Raw genomic sequence first — 23,641 nt, 5'->3', positions numbered from 1 at the left:
GGGGTGAAGAGGAAGGCGAAGGTGGATAACTGTGAAGTGATTCTCGTCAAGTCCTAGTCAGATCACGCTGTCTCGCATAAACAAACAAACCCACAGAACCGAGTCATCTACAAATTACAAATTACAATTGCGATTGCAATTGCAATTACAACACCAACTCGGAGACATCTCCGTGAGAAAACCAACAACACCCTAAGACCAACCCACTCGGTACCATTACTTCCATTCTCCTTCTTCTTCTCTTCACCGTTGATTGATGGGTTTGCGATTTTCGTCTCAGCCGTCGGAATCGGCGCCGAAGTGCGGTTTGGGCGAGTTGCCCGAGAGCTGCGTGGCTGAGATCATGACCTACATGAACCCTCCCGAGATTTGCAAGCTCGCTACGCTCAATCGCGCCTTCCGCGGTGCTTCCTCCGCGGATTTCGTCTGGGAGTCAAAGCTGCCGTCCAATTACCCCGTCCTCCTCCGCCGCATCTTCGATGATTTCCCTTCTCATTTGGGGAAGAGGGGGATTTACGCCAGGCTTTGTAGACTCAATTCTCTTGATGACGGCACCAAGGTAATGGATCAATTGATTAATTAATTAATTAATTAATTAATTAATTAATTAATAATTGTAATCCGTGTTGATTTTGTTATTATTGCTATTGGTTTGTGGTTTGATGTGAGAGGAAGTGGAGTTCAGATAGTTGTGTTTTTGTGCAGAAAGTGTGGCTGGATCGGAGCACGGGTAAGCTGTGTTTGTGCGTTTCGGCCAAGGGATTGTCCATAACCGGGATTGATGATAGGAGATACTGGAACCATATCCCCACTGAGGAATCTAGGTCACTTTTCTTCTCCTAGTTATACCCATTGGAATACTTCTCCCTTTTTATTTTTTAATTATCGATTTATATGGCCTTCCAAATTATGCAGTCCTGTTTGAATGAGAAAAACTGGTGATGGGAAGATAGAGAAGAAAACGGGGAATTGGAGAGGGAAAATAGAATTGGGTTGGGGTCTGTTTGGTCCTACTGGATCGTGGAAAGGGGGAAAATCAAATGTCAACCCATTTTCACTCTGGATTGCTAGTTTTCTTCATAGTCATTATCATCCTGAATTATTTCCACCTTACAATCTTCATTTCACCTGCTCAATCAGGCGAACCCTAGATTCTCGGAACTCGTGACATAGCAATTCTTGGGGAAACCCCTAATAATCGTTAGTGTTAAATTTGAGAACCCTGGGAATCGGGAATATATATAAAAGTTTCCAAAATTATAATCAATTCAATTCTCAGTATGTTATATCATACACCTAAGTGCTGATATGAGTAATATCCGTATTTATGTTGTTATTCGTGTTCCATTCTTCATCCTTTATTGTGATTCTTTACTTTGCTAACTTTTTAGTTTATAACTACAGTTGAATGATATATTTGTGTTTCCCCCTATGTTATGGATTTATATGTATATACACCCACACTATTCAAAGTGACTCTATTTTTTTCTAAAAGCCATTCTTATTCTGTGATATACATATACACTCTTCTCTTTACACTTTTGTGGTCATTGAGATCATTAAATCCAGATTTATTTTTTTTGTGTGAACAAGAAAATAAGGTGGGCTAACTGGGATTGTGTAAGATTGTATAAGATTTTTAATTACTGTTGTTGCCGCAATCTAAAAACTGTAATGTTGTGGGATATTGCAGACATGTAAATCTTACGAGTCTTTTCTGTTGCAGAAAACTAAAACCTTAGAACTTGGTACTGTGGTTGCAGTTATAGTTCAGATCACAATCTAAATTCATGACTACTGAATCAATAATGTGGTCATGTTTTATAATTTATCACCTAGAAAATTTGGTGGTTGTGTGTATATATTTTCCATGTTCATGTCAGAAGTCTTCTAGCACTGGTATGTATTGTAGCTTTTGGTATTGATTGGTGGTGGCTGAAAGATGTTCTCTGACTTGTGATGTTGTGAAGGATATGCTTCTTTTGCTATTGCTATTATGGTTGATGATGCAAGTTGCAATCTCTGTGTCAAGTAGTTTATTTGCAAAATCAGTAAAGTTTAAATGTTGATTTGGTTTAATAGAGCCTTGGAATAACCAATATTATCTCCTTGATTTTACAGATTCAACAGTGTTGCATATCTCCAGCAAATCTGGTGGTTTGAAGTGGATGGAGATGTTGAGTTCCCGTTTCCTGCTGGGAGATACAGCGTATTCTACAGAATACATCTAGGACGAGCCTCCAAAAGATTTGGCCGGCGAGTTTGCAACACAGAGCATGTTCATGGGTGGGATGTAAAGCCTGTTCGTTTCCAGCTATGGACTTCAGATGGCCAATATGTTACATCCCAGTGTTTTCTGAACGGACCAGGTAAATGGGCCTTTTACCATGCAGGCGATTTTGTTGTCGAGAATGGTAATGCATCAACAAAAGTTAAATTCTCTATGACTCAAATTGATTGTACACATACAAAAGGAGGGCTCTGTTTAGATTCTGTGCTCATATATCCAAGTGAATTCAGAAAGGTTAAAGCTTTTTTAAATAGCTCTTAACCTTGGCGATAAGTATATATAATTGTATACTAGAGCGTAGGCCGCGTCAGGAGGAATAGAGAATCGAGTTTTTAGTATGGTTCTTTAAGGTTTAATTTAGAATTTTTGTAGAAGCCAGGAGTTGATGTATATACCGATAAATGTCTGGTTATTTAGTCTGGAAGTCTGTCTCGAACATTCTATCGCAACCTTGTATGGTGCAGAATATTTTATATTTTTTTTGCAGATGGAACAAAAGTGACCATTTGATGTCAATGAAATGTTGATCATGCTTGAAGTAAACGAAAAAAAGTGGACTACTTTTTTAGTCTATGGGCTAACGTTGATCATAGTTTATAGTTTACTTGAAATTTGGTATTCCTTTCTACTTGTTCCCCGCCCTACGTTTTAGGCCATGCTTGGTTTTCTGTTACCAGAACCTCAACGTATGTTCACGGAAATATAACTGAAAAATCTCTTGTTTGGTATTCAACCGGATCTTATTAAAAAAGTAGAATTTAGTTTAAGATGAAAAAGAAAAAAAGGTTATTTTTGAAAACTCGGGTAGCAAAATAAAACTCATCCCATATTAAGTCTGTAAACATTAATTCAATATAGATTTAGCATATTTCAAACTGGTCTCCTTTGCTTTAACTTATCTTCGATATTGCTTGGTTGATCTAGAGCTTGCACGATAATTCAGTGGCGTGAAAATGATATTCTATTACTGTCCCTTTTGATTTCGTATCAGTGCCATAACTGATTCTACAGTAAATTTGAAAATCACTATAGAAAATAATTGAATCTAATTCAATCACGGATTGTTATTAGAATGCTGACCGAGTTAATTGTGATAAAAATATTGAAGATATAATGTAAGCAATTGAAAGTAAGGAGAGCTATAACAAAAGTTAACGATCGGTTATGTTCTTCTGAAATTTATTTCAAGGGTTTAAATTAAGTTCTAAACATAAACACTTTTTTGCATTAAGTGAATGAGACTATCAATTGACAACAATTTAACTAAGGTTTAAAAAGAATCCATGTTGGTGCTAAAATTGGAGCTTCAATTTGGTACTCATTGCTAACTTAAATGATGTCCTTTAAATCACGAGTAATTGAGGTGATGATCTATTTTTAATTTGAGAATCTGAAAAAAAACAATTAAATAATGTCTTTTACTGTGGGACGATTCTGTGGCACAATTTCTAAGTGTTTTTGGAGCAATCACCTTGGTATTTAACATCGATTTTAGACGTAAATATCTTAAAGGTGGAATTTAACTTTAGTTCGGCAACATAAAAAAAACATCTAAAATAATACATATCTAAATATGGTTCTCTATAGACAAAAGGTAGGTACAAACTTTTAGGAATTTTTTGTATTGCTTTCCAAACAAAATTGAAACTTCTCTTCAGTTTCAATGAGAACTTTAAATTTATTTTTGGAGTTATGAAAGCAATGTTAGAATTAATTGACGAATTAATTCTATTAGTGACTCATTTGAAATATTATGATGGGCCCAATTGTGATTTAATAAAATATAAAGACTTATTGGTTATTATTATGGGAAGTGATAATAAAATAAAGATAAAGATAAAATAAAAACCAACTTGATGGACGTTGGTTTATAAAAGGAATTGGGGTTCTGTCTCTGGCCATAAGGTTCTTTTTACTGTAACCCATCAAGTACGTGTGAGAAGAGAAAGAAAGGCAAAGAGATAGATTGGGAAAAGGTGGTTGAAGAGCACACAAGATTATAAATTTGAAGAACGCATATTCACAGGATCTCTCATGGATCAAGGTTAGTGCTCTATTATGTTTTATCGGGTGAGAATCATAAATCTTAAAGATCCTTAATTAAGTTTTACATGTGGTATCAGAGCAAGATTGTAGGATTTATGATTCTCCTATTATGTGATGTTTCTCCCTTATTATGTTTTTCTCTAATGTTATAAGCCCTAATTTAATTTTATGAATGATGATGCTATGGATCAAGTGCATCCGCTGCTGCCATTAAAATGCCATTAATTAGGATTTATGCGTGCGCGTGCTTTACTGTAATGGAGTTTTGTTTTTAATTGGAATAAAGGAATGAATGAAAGTTAAGAACTGTTACCTGTGCAAGTAATATGGCATTGATTGAAAATAAAAAAAACCGTTACTGTTTGAAATGAAGCAAAGTGAATGGCATATTGTTAATGTGTGAACGTGTGCTGCCATCCTGTGAACGTGCCTAAATGAAAGTTTAAAAACTGCTGAACGTGCATTGTGCTTAAATTAAGATGAGTAATTTTTTTTATTGGTTTACGTTTTAATTATTTTATTTATATAAATAATATTAATTATTTTATTTATATAAATAATTAATAATTTTATTTTAATTTGTAATAATATTTATGTTTAATATTGTTAAATTAAAATTAATAAGGATGCTATATAAAGTTTATAGCAATTAAATGTGTATTTATTTATTTGAAATTAAGTATGATAAATTTTGTTAGTCACCAAAGTGGCCAAAATTTTAATGTTTATATAATTTCAAATTATTAATCTTTTTTATTTTAATTACCCATAGTATGGATGCTAAATTATGAATAATTAAATTTATGGGTTAATTAAAATTCATTAATTATAAGACATTTAAGGATCGCCCAAAGGTTGATTAATTGTTCTCATAATTAATGAACATGATTGTAGATAATTTTGTATGCGTCACTAGTTTTATTTATATACCCAAAGGTAGTAGGTGATTCTAGTTGATGCATATTTTAATTATCAATAATGTTATAATATGATTAGCATCATTATGCTTATGTTTGTGTATTAGTGGATCTCCCAAAGGAGAACATTAGTATGCATAGAATGATTGTTTATATCTGAATCTGTTTTTACGTTTAGTTTTATGACTCAAAGCATTAATGTTAGGCATGTGTTAATTGCAGTCTCTATTCCGGTATCTTTACACGCGCTTGCTTCGTCTGTTCCAGTCTTTAATGGGTTGAATTTCCCTGACTGGAGTGAGCAAGTCCAATTTCACTTAGGTGTGTTGGATCTTGATCTAGCTCTTCTAGTTGAAAAGCCGGCTGCTATCACGGATACTAGTAGCAATGAAGAGAAAACCCATTATAAAGCCTGGGTAAGATCAAACAGACTTAGCTTAATGTTTATGAGAATGAGCATAGCAAGTAATATAAAGTCAGCTCTTCCCAAAACTGATGACGCAAAAGAATTTATGAAATTTGTGGAAGAGCGCTCCCAAACTGCTGATAAGTCTCTCGCTGGGACACTGATGAGTACGTTGACCACTATGAAGTTTGACGGTTCGCGTACTATGCATGAGCATGTGATCGAGATGACAAATATCGCAGCAAGACTTAAGTCTTTAGGAATGGTAGTGGATGAAGGTTTTCTCGTGCAGTTCATTCTGAACTCATTACCGTCTGAGTATGGTCCGTTCCAGATGAACTACAACACCATGAAAGACAAGTGGAATGTGCATGAATTGCACAGTATGCTAGTTCAGGAGGAGACCCGACTGAAGAACTTAGGAAGCCACTCTATTCAATATGTGAAGAATCAAGGAGCTGTTGGAAAGAAAGTTGCTAAGAAACATGGAAAGGGTAAAGGACCACTGAAGATTGACGAGTCCTCAACCAAAATCCAGAAGAAAAATGACAAATATCATTTCTGCGGGAAGTCTGGACATTTCCAGAAGGACTGCATAAAGCATAAGGCTTGGTTCGAAAAGAAAGGTGAGCATAATGCTTATGTATGTTTTGAATCAAACTTTCTTGTGGTTGTTCTTAATACTATTTCTTGTGGTTGTTCTATTATCGGTTCATTGTTAACCTCGGGATCATTAATTTGTTGTTCTTCTTGATTGTTGTGAGTTTCTACAACATGTGGAACAACTCTTGATAAAGAAGTACTAGTTATAGGAACTTGTACTCTAACTTCCTTAATCTCCACATTTCGTGAAGCTTCACTCCCACTGGTTTCGCCATTTTCAATGAACCGAGCATTTCCAGTTTCAACGATTCTAGTACCATGGGTAGGACAGTAAAACATGTACCCCTTTGATTTTTCTGGATAACCAATGAAAAATCCACTGATTGTTCTTTCATCCAGTTTCTTTTCTTGCGGACTGTATATCCTTACTTCTGCCTGACAACCCCAAACATGCAGGTGTCTCAAACTGGGTTTCCTATTCGTCCATAACTCAAAAGGAGTCTTTTGAACAGCTTTACTAGGAACCCTGTTCAACAAATATATGGCAGTCTTTAAAGCATACATCCACAATGATACGGGTAAACATGAATTACTTAACATACTCCTAACCATATCCATTAAGGTTCGATTACGCCTTTCTGATACACCATTTTGTTGTGGTGTGCCTGGCATTGTGTATTGAGCACAAATATCACGTTTCTCAAGGAACTTAGCGAACGGACCAGGGTGTTGTCCACTTTCATCATATCTTCCATAATACTCACCACCTCTATCAGACCTTACGATTTTCACCTTTCTGTCTAATTGCCTTTCCACTTCATTTATATAAACTTCCAAGGCATTTACTGACTGAGATTTCTCATGCAGTAGATAGACATGTCCATAACGCGAAAAATCATCAATAAAGGTGATGAAATACTTCTCTTTATTGAAAGAATTTACATCAAACGGACCACATATATCGGTGTGTATGATTTCAAGAAGCTGAGTGCTTCTTGTGGCTCCTTTCTTTGTGTGTTTAGTTTGTTTGCCTTTAATACAATCCACACACATTCAGATCAGTAAAATCTAAATCCGGAAGAAATTCATTCTTTACTAATCTTTGCATTCTTTCTTTGGAAATATGTCCCAAACGTTTATGCCACAAGAAAGCAGATCGTTCATCCACTAAACTACGTTTAGTGCCAACATTGTGATGCAAAGTCATAAGAGTTTCAGCATATAAATTATCCAAATTCAATTTATATAAACCATCATAAAGTGTACCAGATCCAATCATAAAAGTACGCTTAAACAAACTGAAACAACCATTCCCAAACTTAAAAGAATATCCAGCAATATCTAGCTTAGACAAAGAAATTAAATTTCTAGTGATACTAGGTACATAAAAAGTATCCATAAGGTCTAAGTGATATCCAGTGTCGAGGATTAGACGATAAGTCCCGACCGCTTCCACTGGAACTTTCTCTTTATTGCCCATGAAGACAAACTTCTCATTTGGGTTTATGGTTCGGGTTGTAAGAAATCCCTGCATCACATTAGAAACATGAGTCGTACATCCAGAATCAATCCACCACGTATTATGGGGAACTTCAGTTAAGTTTGATTCAAAACATACATAAGCATTATGCTCACCTTTCTTTTCGAACCAAGCCTTACACTGTATTAAGAAGATCTCACAGAGATAGAAAGTCTGCTATTTCGAATGATTATGTGGTTTATCTACAAGAGTCAGAAAATGACTTAAGTATTGATAATGATCCAATTTCTTTTTCAGAAGCCATTAATGGTGATAATTCTGATAAGTGGTTAGATGCCATGAAAGATGAGCTTAAATCAATGGCACATAATGACGTATGGGACCTTGTGGAATTGCCAGAAGGATGCAAGAGAGTTGGGTGTAAATGGGTCTTTAAGACTAAGCGTGACTCTCAAGGCAATATTGAACGTTACAAGGCCCGTCTTGTTGCCAAAGGTTTTACTCAGAAAGATGGCATTGACTATAAGGAAACATTTTCGCCTGTTTCTAAGAAAGATTCTTTTAGAATTATCATGGCATTAGTAGCTCATTATGATCTTGAGTTGCATCAAATGGATGTTAAAACTGCTTTTCTGAATGGGGATTTAGAAGAGGATGTCTATATGGACCAACCGGTGGGGTTCGCTGAAGAAGGAAAGGAGCACATGGTGTGTAAACTTAAGAGATCGATATATGGACTTAAACAAGCTTCTCGGCAATGGTATCTTAAGTTCAATGATACTATTGTGTCCTTTGGATTTAAGGAAAACACCGTTGATCGGTGTATATATCTGAAGGTCAGTGGGAGTAAGTTTATATTTCTGATTCTGTATGTTGATGATATCTTGCTTGCGACTAATGATCTTGGTCTATTAAGTGAGACTAAGAGGTTTCTCTCTAATAACTTTGAAATGAAAGATATGGGTGAGGCATACTATGTGATAGGAATAGAAATATTCCGTGACAGATCACAAGGATTGTTAGGTTTGTCTCAGAATGCATATATTAATAAAGTTTTAGAGAGATTCAGAATGGATAAATGTTCAACATCTCCTGTTCCAATACAGAAAGGAGACAAGTTTAGTCTCATGCAATGTCCAAAGAATGATTTGGAACGGAAACAGATGGAAAATATCCCTTATGCATCTGTTGTTGGGAGTTTGATGTATGCTCAAACCTGTACGAGGCCAGATATTAGCTTTGCAGTTGGTATGCTTGGTAGATACCAAAGTAATCCAGGTCTGGAGCATTGGAAAGCTGCAAAGAAAGTTTTAAGATACCTACAAGGAACAAAGAATCACATGCTTACTTATAGAAAAACTGATCACCTTGAGGTGATAGGTTATACAGATTCAGATTTTGCCGGCTGTGTGGATACAAGAAAGTCTACATTTGGTTATGTGTATCTTTTAGCCGGAGGAGCGATTTCATGGAAAAGTGCGAAGCAGTCTGTCATTGCTGCATCCACCATGGAAGCTGAATTTGTGGCATGCTTTGAGGCCACAGTTCAGGCTAATTGGTTGCGGAACTTTATTTCAGGACTTGGAGTAGTCGACAGTATTTCCAAGCCGCTGAAAATTTATTGTGATAATTCCGCAGCAGTCTTCTTTTCTAAAAACGACAAGTATTCTAAAGGTGCTAAACATATGGAGTTGAAATACTTTGCCGTTAAAGAAGAAGTTCAGAAACATAAAGTGTCAATAGAACATATTAGCACAGATCTTATGATTGCTGACCCTTTAACAAAAGGGTTACCGCCCAAATTGTATGCTGGTCATGTAAAGAATATGGGCATTATGTCTACTAGTGAATGTTAAATGTTGAATGTTAATGTTTTGAATGTTTATGTGACACTTTGAGCTCCCTAATGTATAAATTTCTGAAATCTGTGTTTTCTTCTTTATGTTTATGCATGCAAATTATGATGAAGAAAACAAATTATATTATGTTATTGCTTTGTAAAATGACATTATGTTTGAACCCATTATTGACTTCTCGTTTTTAAGATCATATTAAGGAGAAAGGGATGATATAGTAGTACATGGAAGGGATCATGTCGATCAAATGATGTGTGACCGCCATGACTCTTATTATGTCTGTATCTTTAATTATGAATAATGATGGAACCAATTTATGCAAGGTCTTTTATTGCGCATTATGTTTATGTATTAAATCACATAATGTTATGATATCATATGAGTCAAGTGGGAGAATGTTAGAATTAATTGACGAATTAATTCTATTAGTGACTCATTTGAAATATTATGATGGGCCCAATTGTGATTTAATAAAATATAAAGACTTATTGGTTATTATTATGGGAAGTGATAATAAAATAAAGATAAAGATAAAATAAAAACCAACTTGATGGACGTTGGTTTATAAAAGGAATTGGGGTTCTGTCTCTGGCCATAAGGTTCTTTTCACTGTAACCCATCAAGTACGTGTGAGAAGAGAAAGAAAGGCAAAGAGATAGATTGGGAAAAGGTGGTTGAAGAGCACACAAGATTATAAATTTGAAGAACGCATATTCACAGGATCTCTCATTAGTGCTCTATTATGTTTTATCGAGTGAGAATCATAAATCTTAAAGATCCTTAATTAAGTTTTACAAGCAAAACTCTGATCTCAGGTAGAGAATAAGAACAACCACAAAAAAAACACCTAAAGAGCTATATCTAAATCCCAACCCAATTAAACGATAAAACACGGAAGTGCACAATATAATGGTACCATTACCATAATATGTTGGCCCGTATTGTTGAATCGAGATGAGTGACAGGTTTGGGCTTCGGCCCATTTACTGTTCCATCTTCTTCTGCCTGAGGTGTTTCAATAAACCATTCCCCAAAATAAAATACAACAAATAAATAAAACGATACTCGATACAATTATTGGAATGGGATATAAAAGGGATGGATATATACGAAAATGTGATTGAAATTGATCCAAAAAATAGTAAATTTGAATTAACTTATTAAGTAAAATATTTAAAAAATAAAATAATTTCAAATTAGATCAAGTCAAATTTAATTTATTTAAATATTTTAAATTTTTTGAAATTATCAATCTATTGTAAATAATTTTAAAAAGAGTATATAAGTTTTATGAGATGTTAAATCATTTGGAACTTAAGACACCCATCTAAATAATCTTGGAGTTGCCACAAGAAAGATAAGAGTTTAATAAAAAAAAATGTTTTTATTGAAGAACATATAATTTATTAATAAAACTAATTATCTAAAACAAAACAAGACCTTCTATCATATAGAGATGGATAATTATTTTCAACAAATTGACATTGCATTCAATGCTTTCACCGCCCACTCACATCATTAACTTTTTTAATTTTACCTTTTTAAAATTTTACCTTTATTTCTCCCTTGATATCATTAATGGTCTTATTTTATTCTTTTAGATTGTGTACAAATAAATACATATATTACTTTCATAGCCATATGCGGTAGGATGGCAACGGGTCAGGTCGGGTCGGGCATGGATAGTGCCTACTCGTAACCTGATTTGCAAAAAAAAAATTTGTCCGCTATCCGTCTATTTATCTGTTGGGTATCCGCTTAAAAAATATTTATGGATAATTTTAAAATTCGCGAGTACCCGTGGATGCCTGATATCCACAAATATTTAAAAAAAATATATTTTATAAATTTTTTAATATAAAATTATAAAAATAAAATATAAATAAAATAAAATTATAATTATAATTAAATTTGACATAATAAAATATACTGTTAATTTTAATTTTAATTAAATTTAACTTAATAAAATATAAATTAAATTTTAATTTTAATTTTTTCCGGGTAACAAGTACCCGCGGGTACGGATAGTATGATACACGTACCCGACCCATTTATGAGTATTAAAATACCCATTACCCGCTACCCACAAATAATAAATATCCGCGGATAGTAACTATTCGTCATGAATTTTATCCGCAGATATCTGCGGGCACAAATATTTTTACCATCCCTAATAGTAATCTTAAAGTTGATACAGTACTAAAATTATATTTTATTCAAAAATGTATAGCTGGCTGGCACGTGTTGATCAGTCAAGATAAGATTTTTGAATACGTTATTGACATATACATATAAAAAAAAATCTATTGACCTAATCCAACGTGTTAATGATAGGTTTTGATTACACCCTCTTAATAATAGTACAAGTTTTCTATATTTAATAATTAAATTTGATATGATCGTAAAATGACATTTAATTTATTTGACACGTGGAGAGGATAGACATACTAAACATAAGTATATACTTTATTTAACTTAAATTTAAATAATCAACCAAAATGTTATAATAGAGGTTACCGAAAATTCTCCATTTGTATCTAGGTGGGTTCTTATGAAATGAGAGAGTGAGTATCAGAACTTCCTTCTTATTGTGTCAAAATTAGGAAGGAAAATCAACTAATAATGAATAAAAGAAAGAATACACACTTTTTATTTTTTATTTTTTTAAATTGTTGGTTTGTAATAAAATTTATTTGTATCTTCAAAATAGTTTTGATCTTATCACAATCTTCATGCAATTATGTTCAAATAAGTTAATTAAATATTTTTTTATATTTCACATTTGAACATTTTAACTCTTTTTTTAATATTTTCACTTATCGTATATTTTTTTATACATGAAAATGTTTAATACTTTTAATTTAAGTGTTTAATAACACAAACTTTTCATTTCCTAGGTTATATAATTTTCTTTTTTATTATATCATTATTAATTTTTGTTTTATCTGAAGAATTATTTTTTTTTTGCTAAAACAATTTTCATTAAAAAAATCGACTAGGCTGATATTTGAAAACTTTTCTTAAATATCTAAAGTATTTTTTATTTTATCATATCTTTAACTATACATTTGTTTTTCTTTGTGCGATTTCATCTAATGGTCTCTCAAATTGATTTTAAGACACATTTGATCATTTTTTTAAAATATTTTTTTTATCATGTAGAATATTATTTTTATATTTTATGTAATTATTTTTATTTTTAACTCATTATCTTACACATAATTTTATCACTCTAATTATATAAATAAATTTTGTTTACTATATATAATAATTTAATGTTATTGTCATTGATTTTTTTTATCATCATTCAATATATTGCGTCTGTGTGTACGCATTTTTTAATTATGAATGATAGTATGTTGGTAGGTGATAATAGTGTAATGTTATTAAGTTAATATATAAAAAAATTTATATTTATTAAAAATAAAGGGAAATAAATAGAGAAATTAATTGTTGATGAATAAAAAAAACACAAAAGAGGTAGAATTGGTATTACTTTTAAAATAACCATTAATTTTAAATATTTAATAAATAATTATATTGTAAAGGGTATAATTGATCTTATGAAATGTGGACACACAAAAGGGAATCCTCTTTATATATTGTTTTAAGAAATAAAGAAAAACATAAAAGAGGTAGAACTGGTATTAATTTTAAAATAACCATTAATTTTAAAATATTTAATAAATAATTATATTATAAAGGGTATAATTGACATTATGAAATGTGTACACAAAAGAGAAAATTCTCTTTATATATATTTATAGATTATAGATATTGAAGTTCAAAAGAGAAAATTCTCTTTATATATTGTTATAAATATTAAAGTTCAAAAGATAAAAGACCTATGTTAACATTATATTATTATTAGTTTTTTTTTTCTTTGTATAATTTTAATCGAGTGCATTATAACTTTTATTAGTATGTAAAAGAGTGATTTCATTAGAATTTAAAAAGTTGAAGTAAACAAACATTTATAATATTTTTTTAATTTGATTTTTTTTTCTTTTTATACTTTTTTAAAAATATTTTTAAATTTTATTAAATATATTTATTAATATTTTTAAATTTAATAAATGTTTGTATTCATAAAATTATAATGTAAAATATATACAATTATAATTTATTTATAAATATTTAATATTAAGAAACAAACATCATTTTAATTTTAAATATTTGATATTATATTTCATTTTTTATGATTTTGTATTATTTCATAAAAATTAATTAACTAATGTTAAAACCGTAAAAGAAAATAGTACAGGTACGATTGCGAGTACGTAACTATTCTAATGGAAATGAAAACAAAATAAAATTTTGATATTTATTAAATTCAAATATGAAAAAGATAAAATTTATCTCTAAAATTAAATATAATATACGAAAACTGCCCCGGTGTCAAGAAGATTAATATAAATGAAAGAACTTCTGAATGCAAATAATTTTCCTTAGTCATAGGTACTATCAACAACAAATAACACGGATATAATTAAAGTAGTTATCAAGTACATAATAAATAAACTCTCTAAATATGGGCAGTTACCAATTAATTATTCTTACTTCTTTAATGTAAAATAATTATTTATTAGTACTATACCTACAATTTGGTAGAGGATACAAAGGAAATAATTTTGCGCGTTTTCTTATAACAAAACAATATCTATCACCAATCTGTTATATATATAATAATTATAGAATCATATAAACATAATAAAAATTATTACTAATATTTATACCTGTAATAAAAGAGATTTCTTTTTTACTGTCTAGATTTTGTTTTCCAAAATCATTAAACATATTTTTAAATTAAAATAATTATATTATCAATTTTATATTTTTCTAATTTAACTGTTTTCCTTAAGTTAACAATTTTTTAATTATAAAACTATTTATACAATAAATAAAACCTATTTACAACAAAATTATAAAATTAAGTATATACATGTGTTTTCATTAATATTAATATAATCGTTATAAAGTTTAATTCATAATAATATATAAATGTAATATTTATCGTTGAATAACAATGTTAATAATATTTTTCAAAATATATTTATAAGAAAAATAAAATAAAAAGATCTAACACGAAAAGTGGAAATTTATTAAAATAACAGATTAAATGGAAAATTCGTTTATATATAAAATAAAGTTTTAAAAGAGCAAATTTTTAAAACGATATTAAATGTTATTAAATGTTTTTCACGAATGAAGAAGGTAAACAGATTGATACAGTAGATGCTCATAACCTCACAGTATATACGTATTGTATAATACGAGGATAAAATATTATAGCAGGATAAATTGAATCGAGGTTGTTTGGTTTCACCAAGAAAAAGTAATAATTGAATTATATTTATTGTTTTGTTTTACTGAGGAAAACATAAACGTGAGTAAAAAAAAAAACATTGACGGAGTTTCCTAAGAACATAGAAGAACGAAGATCTGTGCGAAATTGCGGTCACGCAAAGGGGCTGGCGTCATGTGTAGAGCGTGTGGTACTTGGAAGGTGTTGTGTTGTGAGGGGTACACATGTCATTTCACGAATATTCTGATCGATTAAGAAGTTCAATCTCCAAGATTGTGTTTGTTGAAGATAGAAGAGAAGAGGAGTACAACAAGAAGCCAAATATCACTTCCACCAACTATTCTTCTATTTCCATTCAAAGCCATGGCCATGGATTCCATGGCCGCTTCCATCGGAGTCTCCGTACCGGTGCTCCGCTTCCTCCTTTGCTTTGCCGCTACCGTTCCCCTTAGTTTTATCTGCCGCTTCCTACCCCGCGGCCTACCCAAGCACCTTTACTCCGCCGCCGTTGGCGTCGTCCTCTCCTACCTCTCCTTCGGCGTCTCCTCCAACCTTCACTTCCTCGTACCTATGTTCCTTGGCTACGCCTCCATGCTCCTCTTTCGCCCCCGATGCGGCATCCTCACTTTCTTCCTCGGATTTGGTTACCTCATTGGCTGGTATGATCGATCTATTTTCTCATTGCGATTCAATTGTTCCTCTCTTTGACCTAGCACCGCATTTCTGACTGTCTCTTCTGCAGCCACGTTTATTACATGAGCGGCGATGCATGGAAGGAAGGTGGCATCGATGCCACTGGTGAGCGCAAATTTATGATTTCTTATTTTGTTTATTTAATTTTTGGATTCAGGAATGAGGGGTTTAACTGACTGTTATTATTACTGTGGTAGTAACGTTATTTCTGGTGATGGTTGGTTGGTTTGATCATTAATTGTGTGGTTGGTTTGGAAATAGGGGCCTTGATGGTTTTGACGCTCAAGGTTATATCCTGCGCGGTTAATTACAACGATGGTTTGTTGAAAGAGGAAGGCTTGCGCGAGGCTCAGAAGAAATACCGTTTGGTGAAGTTGCCTTCGCTTCTTGAGTACATTGGTTATTGTCTCTGCTGTGGCAGTCACTTTGCTGGTCCGGTTTACGAAATGAAGGATTATCTTGATTGGACAGAAGAAAAAGGGGTATTTTTTATTGTTCATTTTGATTTTGGATAATGATGATTAAACTGAGGCATGGTGTATTATGTTAGTGGATAACCTTGCTTGCTCCTAATGTAGTCAGGCTTTGATTTCTAAACCCGTGTGTATGGAATTTTTTTTTTCAGGATATCTCATATCTAGGCCTGTAATCAGGGATTAGTGGTCATACCCTGCTGTAAAAATAAATAGTACATTAGCATTGAATGCCCAATTCTCCTGAAATTTAAATAAAAATTCAGGGGCAGTTTCTCATTTTCTATGCTGATACGTTATGAATTACTGTTCTCCTATTTGTTATTTCAACCCTAGTATTTATTATTGTTGTAATCCCAGATTTGGAGCCCTGAAGCAAAAGGGCCATCGCCATCACCTTATGGGGCAACCATCCGGGCTCTCCTCCAAGCTGGGTTTTGTATGGCCATGTATTTAAACCTCGTGCCGCATTTTCCTCTGTCCAAGTTTACTGATCCTACCTACCATGAATGGTGTTTCTGGAAAAAATTAAGTTACCAGTATATGTCTGGCTTCACTGCACGCTGGAAGTATTATTTCATTTGGTCAATATCAGAAGCTTCTATAATTATCTCTGGCTTGGGTTTCAGTGGCTGGACTGATTCGTCCCCACCAAAACCACGATGGGACCGGGCCAAAAATGTAGATATAATAGGTGTTGAGTTTGCAAAGAGTGCAGTTACAATACCAACTGTTTGGAATATTCAAGTCAGCACCTGGCTTCGTCACTGTGAGTTTCTTGCCATGAGATTGAATGCTTTTATTGCGGGGTTTGATTAGTTATCTCAGTAGGATATAGACACTGTTCAGGTTTAGGCACAAAGTTTAGTTAATGGTCCTAGCTGCATCATTTTTAAGTTTTGGTTACAATTTGGCTATATTATATTTTGTGTTTACTTCTGAATTTGGATAAACTTTCCAATAAGAAAATAAAGAAAAGGTAAAATGCATTATGTTTTTCCTGTGAGCTTATTATCAGTTTTGAAGATGTTGAATGAAAGAACTTCTATAAAGTTGAAGTACATAAGTTGATTTTGATTTATGAAGGAAACATAAATAGTTTCCCTTCAAGTAATTATTAAGGTGTTTATCAAAACATGGCCTTAAGTGAACTTTGTATCATGCATTAGTTGGGTCATATTAATAATATCTCTTCTTGAGTTAAAAGTCAGTTTTGAAGATGTTAAATGAAAGAACTTATAGAGAGTTACATAAGATGATTTTGATTGATGAAGAAAGCTTAATTAATTTTAACTTTATTACATTCTTCTCGTATAACTTTATTTATTAAGATGTTTATCAAAAGAGGGACTTAGTTGGAACTTTGTATCATGGATTACTTGGGTCAGATTAATAATCCCTCTTCGTGAATTAGAACATGGCTTTTGTTCACAGCAAATTATAGCATGATCAAGCTATCAACCCTCGACCAATTGATTTTCATTTTTTTGTTCATCTTGTAGGCTTTGCTAGATACAAAATTAAAGTTGATGTAAATTACCTATTTATATGTCATTCGTAAAGGTTGACAATGAAATATAAAATATTAATGTTGCTATTGTTTGGGTTTTGGTAGATGTTTATGAGAGGCTTATTCAGAGTGGGAAGAAACCAGGTTTCTTTCAGCTACTTGCCACCCAGACCGTTAGTGCTGTTTGGCATGTGAGTAAAATTTTAGCAGCATTTTACATTAATTGTTTCTATTGTACTGTACATTGATATTTGCATTATTATTGCTTCAGGCTTACTATATTTGCAAATGTATGTATAGTTTTTTAGGAAAAACTAATTCTTAGACAAATAATCATTACACTTATTAATAAGCAGTATGAGATAGATGAGGTGATGTACAAATATATCTATTAATTTTTTCTACTACGTTATTTGGGACATATGATCCATTTTGGACAGCGAAAAAGAAACTGCTGCGTGAAACAACTTTGTGTGCTGGTTTTAATATGGTCTACCTATGCTCTATGTAAGGATTTGTGACAGTTTTTTTCTAACAATTTGACTTTATCGTTGTAGGGCCTGTACCCTGGATACATAATATTCTTTGTTCAATCAGCATTGATGATTGCTGGTTCCAGAGGTATATGCTGATTTTTGCACATTTGTTATCTTTTATTCGGTTAGTTAACTTGAGTTGCTGTGTTTCTATTGAAACAGTCATTTATAGATGGCAGCAAGCTGTGCCTCCGACAAAGGCTCTGGCTAAGAATGTCCTTGTGATTATGAATTTTGCGTATACGCTTTTGGTTCTAAATTACTCCTGCGTTGGTTTCATGGTTCGTCCTCTTTCTCTCCCTCGTAACCCGCAAAAACACTAACGCCCACATTTACAACTTCTATTTTCAGCCTTAAACATGCTAATATGGATTTCAAGGTTTTTACATGTTTCTATTGTTTAATTATATTTGAATAGGTGTTAAGTCTGAATGAAACTCTTGCCTCATATGGAAGTGTGTATTACGTTGGGACCATTGTTCCTGTTGTTACGATTCTTCTTGGTAAAGTAATCAAACCTGGAAGGCCTGCTAGATCCAAAGCTGAGAAGGAACAGTGAGTAGACAATGCTGTTTATTCTTGTTGGAATTTTTGAAATTGGATTAGGATAATGTGGGACAACGGGTTTCCAGCTTCCACAACTTTTCTGCCCCTGGTTTTCAACCTCTTGTAACAGCTGCTTTGGTCTTGAAAAAATGGCTGGGCTCTTTCATATTCCTGGCTTTAGCATTGAGTTGTATTTCTGTGATAAGAAAACATCCTGTTGGCAGGTTTTATAAAAGCAGTTACCGACGAGATTTTAGGAACATTTGTATTTCTGTGATTTCTCTCTACTTTCAGATCTCGTGACAATTACTGCTAGAGGCTATATTTTTCAAATCTTAACTGTAGACAAACATGCAGATACTCTGAAGTATGGTAGCCAACTGTGCTATTTAGTTTTCAACCCACCCCATCATTTGTTGTCATTTTGTACAGAGTGATGCATGCTTTGTCGCCCAGAAAGTACAACTTTTGTATATGACCTGCCTATCACACAGGTCTATGAATTTCATGTCTGGCTTAGTGCTTTACCTTAAAATATCCTACCTTGAGACTGGATGGAGATACATTATAATATGAGCTAGTATTATTAGAAGAAAGGAACAGAGAGGGAGAGCGAAAAGTTTAAAGAAGAATCGAGATTATTAAATTTATTTGAAGACAAATTGAGATTATTTAATCCATCAATTCAACCATTTTTCATCTTAATCTATTCCTGGCGACTGGCCTGTCATCTGGTTTCTCAAGAGTTTATGCTCTTAAAATGACACCATGCTTTTAAATGAACAAAGACATCTTTCTTGTTTTTTTACCTTGTCATATAATATGCATATATATAATGATATGTCCATTAGTCAAATCCTGCGGAAGATCTCATACTGTCATAGGATAGATAGAGACAGCATCATGTTCAAGGAAGCAAACGCTTGTGTGGACCACTTGCATGTTTTCCTTTTATTACCGTTCAGTTATTTGCAGTCTCCTCTTGAAGGATTTTCTGTTACTTATACATTGAACAGCACATAGATTTCATGCCACCATATTTACAGCATCAATATAAAGATGCTCTTCAGCTAACATGGGGGATCATCTTTCGCTTTCCCCTGCTTTGTGAGGACAAACCTCCTCTTTTATCTTTTCTTTGACAAGTTAGTGTAGGTTTTTTATTTTATTTTATTTTATTTATTTGGCTGTTTAGGTTTTGTGTTCAAAAAAATTGCCTTTTAAACTTCTATGTAAAATAACGTGATTTTTTAAGCTAATTATTTATTTAATGAAGAATTTTACCTTTGATATCAAATTGATCTTTTAATTCGTAAGCTGAGGGATTCAACTCCTTGTGTTTATTTTAAGATCTGTAAATTCTTTTTGGCAATTAACTTAATGTCTTAAATTTATCAAATGGTAGCCAATTTTTGAAATCATTGCAACTTCAATCTGTTAATTAAAAGAAAAAATCTCAGGGGTGTAGTCCATTGGAGCGGTTCCCATTCTGAGTAAGTTAAAACTAATTTTCTAATATACTTATAAAATAAAAATATTTGATATAATTAACATAAAATATATATTTTTCGTCTTCTTCAACATAATATAACTGAATACGTAATTAAAAAGTCATGACTAAGTATTTTAAATTTCGTAACAAATCATTAATAAATATGACATTTATTGCAGTAACAAACTGACAGTAGTGAAATTGTGAGAAACCATGGGTATTAAACAGTGTGCTCTGACTGAAACCATGGCTTAAATTGTTGCTCTGACTTTGGTGATATGCTCTTACACGGTATTAAACATTGTGCACTGAGTTGTTTTAAGATTAGCCAACCCTCTGCTTTCATTTTTTCGCTGTACTTTTCAGTTTTTCCTGTGTTCAGTTGCTTTTACCTTAACATTATGCTGAAGAAATTAGTATTTCTTGTTGAAACATTCTACAGTTCTCTTTTTCAACATATAGACAAGATAATCAGAAAACGAGAAGCTAAATATATATATATATATATATATATATATATATATATATATATATATATATATATATATATATATATATATATATATATATATATATATATATATATATATATATATAACATGCTGTTAATTGTATACAAACAATAGAATTAACTCACCATATATATACCTTTCCTCTTATTTTACTTTATAACACGAAAGATAAGTTGGGAAGTATTGTTTTTTTGTGTAAATAAAAAAAGAAAAAGAAAATTGACATTTTTTCAACCAATAAAAGATCATAAATAAATATGATTTTTAAGATATACATTGTAAGAATGAACATACTTCATTTCTCATGAATTTGCTTTTGGTAAGTTCTTAATTTTCTTTTAAGTTGATGTATCATATTTGATTGGACATTAACTTGTGAAAAGTAAGTGAAGATTGATATAATTTGAGGTAGAATATGTGAAACAGAAAAGCAACAACACACAATTTATGGTTCAAAATTTTCATTAATTAATTCTCTTCCAGCGCGTTACCAAATTTGATTGTTTTTCCTTATATTCTCCCTTCACGATTCTGACACTTTCTGCAGCTGCTTCTCATTTTCTTTTCTTTTTTTATATATTTTCTTTCACTTATCCCATTATCATAGTATTTCTCAGTCGGTTTCTTTTCTCATCTCCATTCTCTCTGTTTTTGCTTCCACCGACTTGTAGTTTCCCCTAACTTCACCAAACTCAAGGTTTGTACCTTTCTCTTCCTTTTAAATTATTCTAATCTTAATTCTCTGAACTTTCTTTTCCTTTTGTTTTTCTACTCTTCCTTCCATTTTATTTTCCACAGTCAAGTTCTTTCTTCTCTCCTTGGTTTCCTTCCTTCCAAGGGAGGAACCTCTTTTTTAGATGTCCGTTTTTTCCTCAGACAAAACACAAGGTCAATCTCTTCTTTTTGCAGCCATAAAACTTGGTTTTGGTCAAAGTTACAGAACATGTTTTCTAGCAGCAGAAGAGGTGACATTGTTGGTCATTGCAACACAGACATGTCTGAGTGGGAATTAAGACCAGGAGGCATGGTGGTCCAGAAACGCAACTCAGATGCGAATCAAAATTTCACATCTAAATCCACTATCAAAGTCAGAGTGAAATATGGATCATCCTATCACCAAATTCAAATCAGTTCTCATGCAAGCTTTGGTAAATTCATTTTTAGAAATTTCCCTCTTTTTTTCTTGTTTCAGAGTTTAATTTCATTCATTGACAATTAATTAGTACTATTGGGAATCATCAATTAGTATAATTTTATACTGCGTGTACTCCTTGCTTTATCTATTTTTTTTTTTCACAAATTATTGTACAAGTTGATGGATTATTGAATGTGGTTTTTGAGGGGTGCAGGAGAATTGAAGAAAATGTTAACAGAACCTACTGGACTGCATGTTCAGGATCAGAAGTTGATTTACAAGAACAAGGAGAGAGATTCAAAGTCATATCTTGATGTTGAGAGAGTAAAAGATGGGTCAAAATTGGTGCTTCTTGTGGACATTGAGAGCAGAGAAAGAAGGATACTTGAGAAGTTAAGAATTATAAAGAAGGAAAAAACTTCAAAATCTTTGACAGAAATAAAGTTGGAGGTTGACAAACTATGCAAGAAGGTACTAAGTTTCACAAATTATATGAGCAATTCCACTATTAATTTCTGTGGTGTGAACTGAAACCTGTTTCTCGGACTAATTAATGTGTTTGATTAATTGAAATTTGACAGGTTGCAGCTTTGGAGGCTGATGCTTCCAGAGGTGGGATTATAACAGAGTTAGATGTGGAGACTTTGACTGAAAATTTGATGAGAACATTGATTGCATTGGATGAAATTTATGGTGATGGTGAACTCAAACTGCAGAGAAGAGAACAGGTACTAACTCTTCCTTCATCTTCAAAACAGCTGAAATATATATATATATATATATATATATATATATATATATATATATATATATATCAATTGATATTAAAAATTATTTGTTACTAACATTGTGAAAAAAAATATGAAGGTTGGGAGAGTTCAGAAACACATTGAGACTCTAGATATGCTGAGGATGACAAGGCAAAAATCAATCACCCTTAAAAGAGATGAAAACATGAAGAAGGTGCAATATGGTGATGAGTTTGAAAAGAAGAGACAGGGAAATCCTAAGCAGCAGCAACCAATGCAACATTCTGACTCTGTTGTGGTGACGACAAAATGGGAAACTTTTGATTAAGGTTTTTAGATTTATGACCAGAATGTTTCACTCACATTAGTGAGTCACATTAAGAATGTATTATTTATTTATCATGAAAAAACATATAGTTATAAATTTTTGGTAGAAAGGAACTTTGTTTTACTCTTTGGAACTTGCTGACTCTGTTGGACAATCTATGCCTCCAAAATATTTTTGCTCTGACTATATGTTTGTGCTTAGCTGTGACTATTTTTTTTTTTTTTCCTTCTGATACAGGTAGGTAGGGACCATATAAGTAACCATTGGTATGAATTTGAAATAAATCATTATTCTTACTGGATTCAAAAATCAAAATATTCTTTTTCTGTTCTTTTGCCAATCACCTTAACTGATCCGGGAAAAAAATATTATTTGTTCTTTCTTTCTAATTCATGCATGTTCTTGTGTCTTTATTATCCTGATATCCTTTCTCTTGTTTTTTTCTTCTTCGATACATAGTTTACTTCTCATTTTTATATTTTATTTTTGTAAGATGTTTTAATGAAGTATTGATTTGTTTTTTATTTATTCAAATTAAATATTATAAATATATTTTTTTATAATAAAATATAATATATGTTTTTTATAATAAATCATATTTTGTAATAATCATTAATAATAAAACAAATTTGATATACTAGTAATGTTATTTTAAAATTTTAATAAAGTAAATTACTTTTTTGACATTTGTTTTTAGGTTAAGATTTACTTATATTTAGGACTGAAGAAATATTAAACAAAATAATTTTTTGTATCTGTTTATT

The 23,641-nt window shown here is 32.0% G+C and overlaps 3 protein-coding genes across 3 annotated transcripts; all 3 read left to right on the top strand.

Moving 5' to 3' along the window:
• On the top strand, positions 1 to 2,871 carry LOC114178902 (F-box protein PP2-A12-like). The gene is made up of 3 exons (XM_028065051.1): positions 1 to 559; positions 706 to 824; positions 2,122 to 2,871. Exons 1-3 carry the CDS (start codon positions 257 to 259, stop codon positions 2,549 to 2,551), a joined length of 852 nt encoding a protein of 283 aa, XP_027920852.1. The 5' UTR covers positions 1 to 256; the 3' UTR covers positions 2,552 to 2,871.
• Positions 2,872 to 15,080: 12,209 nt separating this feature from the next.
• Positions 15,081 to 19,196, top strand: LOC114178143 (lysophospholipid acyltransferase 1-like). Its single transcript, XM_028063878.1, has 8 exons — positions 15,081 to 15,562; positions 15,646 to 15,701; positions 15,858 to 16,078; positions 16,430 to 16,838; positions 17,685 to 17,770; positions 18,137 to 18,200; positions 18,278 to 18,396; positions 18,534 to 19,196. The coding sequence occupies exons 1-8, from the start codon at positions 15,267 to 15,269 to the stop codon at positions 18,672 to 18,674; spliced, it is 1,392 nt and encodes a 463-aa protein (XP_027919679.1). The 5' UTR covers positions 15,081 to 15,266; the 3' UTR covers positions 18,675 to 19,196.
• A 1,992-nt stretch (positions 19,197 to 21,188) lies between these two features.
• On the top strand, positions 21,189 to 23,010 carry LOC114177249 (BAG family molecular chaperone regulator 1-like). The gene is made up of 5 exons (XM_028062523.1): positions 21,189 to 21,362; positions 21,575 to 21,813; positions 22,015 to 22,271; positions 22,382 to 22,528; positions 22,668 to 23,010. The coding sequence occupies exons 2-5, from the start codon at positions 21,609 to 21,611 to the stop codon at positions 22,875 to 22,877; spliced, it is 819 nt and encodes a 272-aa protein (XP_027918324.1). The 5' UTR covers positions 21,189 to 21,362; positions 21,575 to 21,608; the 3' UTR covers positions 22,878 to 23,010.
• The last annotated feature ends 631 nt before the right edge of the window (positions 23,011 to 23,641 follow it).

The sequence above is a fragment of the Vigna unguiculata genome, chromosome 3, assembly GCF_004118075.2.
Source record: "Vigna unguiculata cultivar IT97K-499-35 chromosome 3, ASM411807v1, whole genome shotgun sequence".
In the NCBI taxonomy this organism is placed as follows: domain Eukaryota; kingdom Viridiplantae; phylum Streptophyta; class Magnoliopsida; order Fabales; family Fabaceae; genus Vigna; species Vigna unguiculata.
Note: the sequence above shows the minus strand (reverse complement) of the source record. Positions and strands in the feature narration are given on the sequence as shown.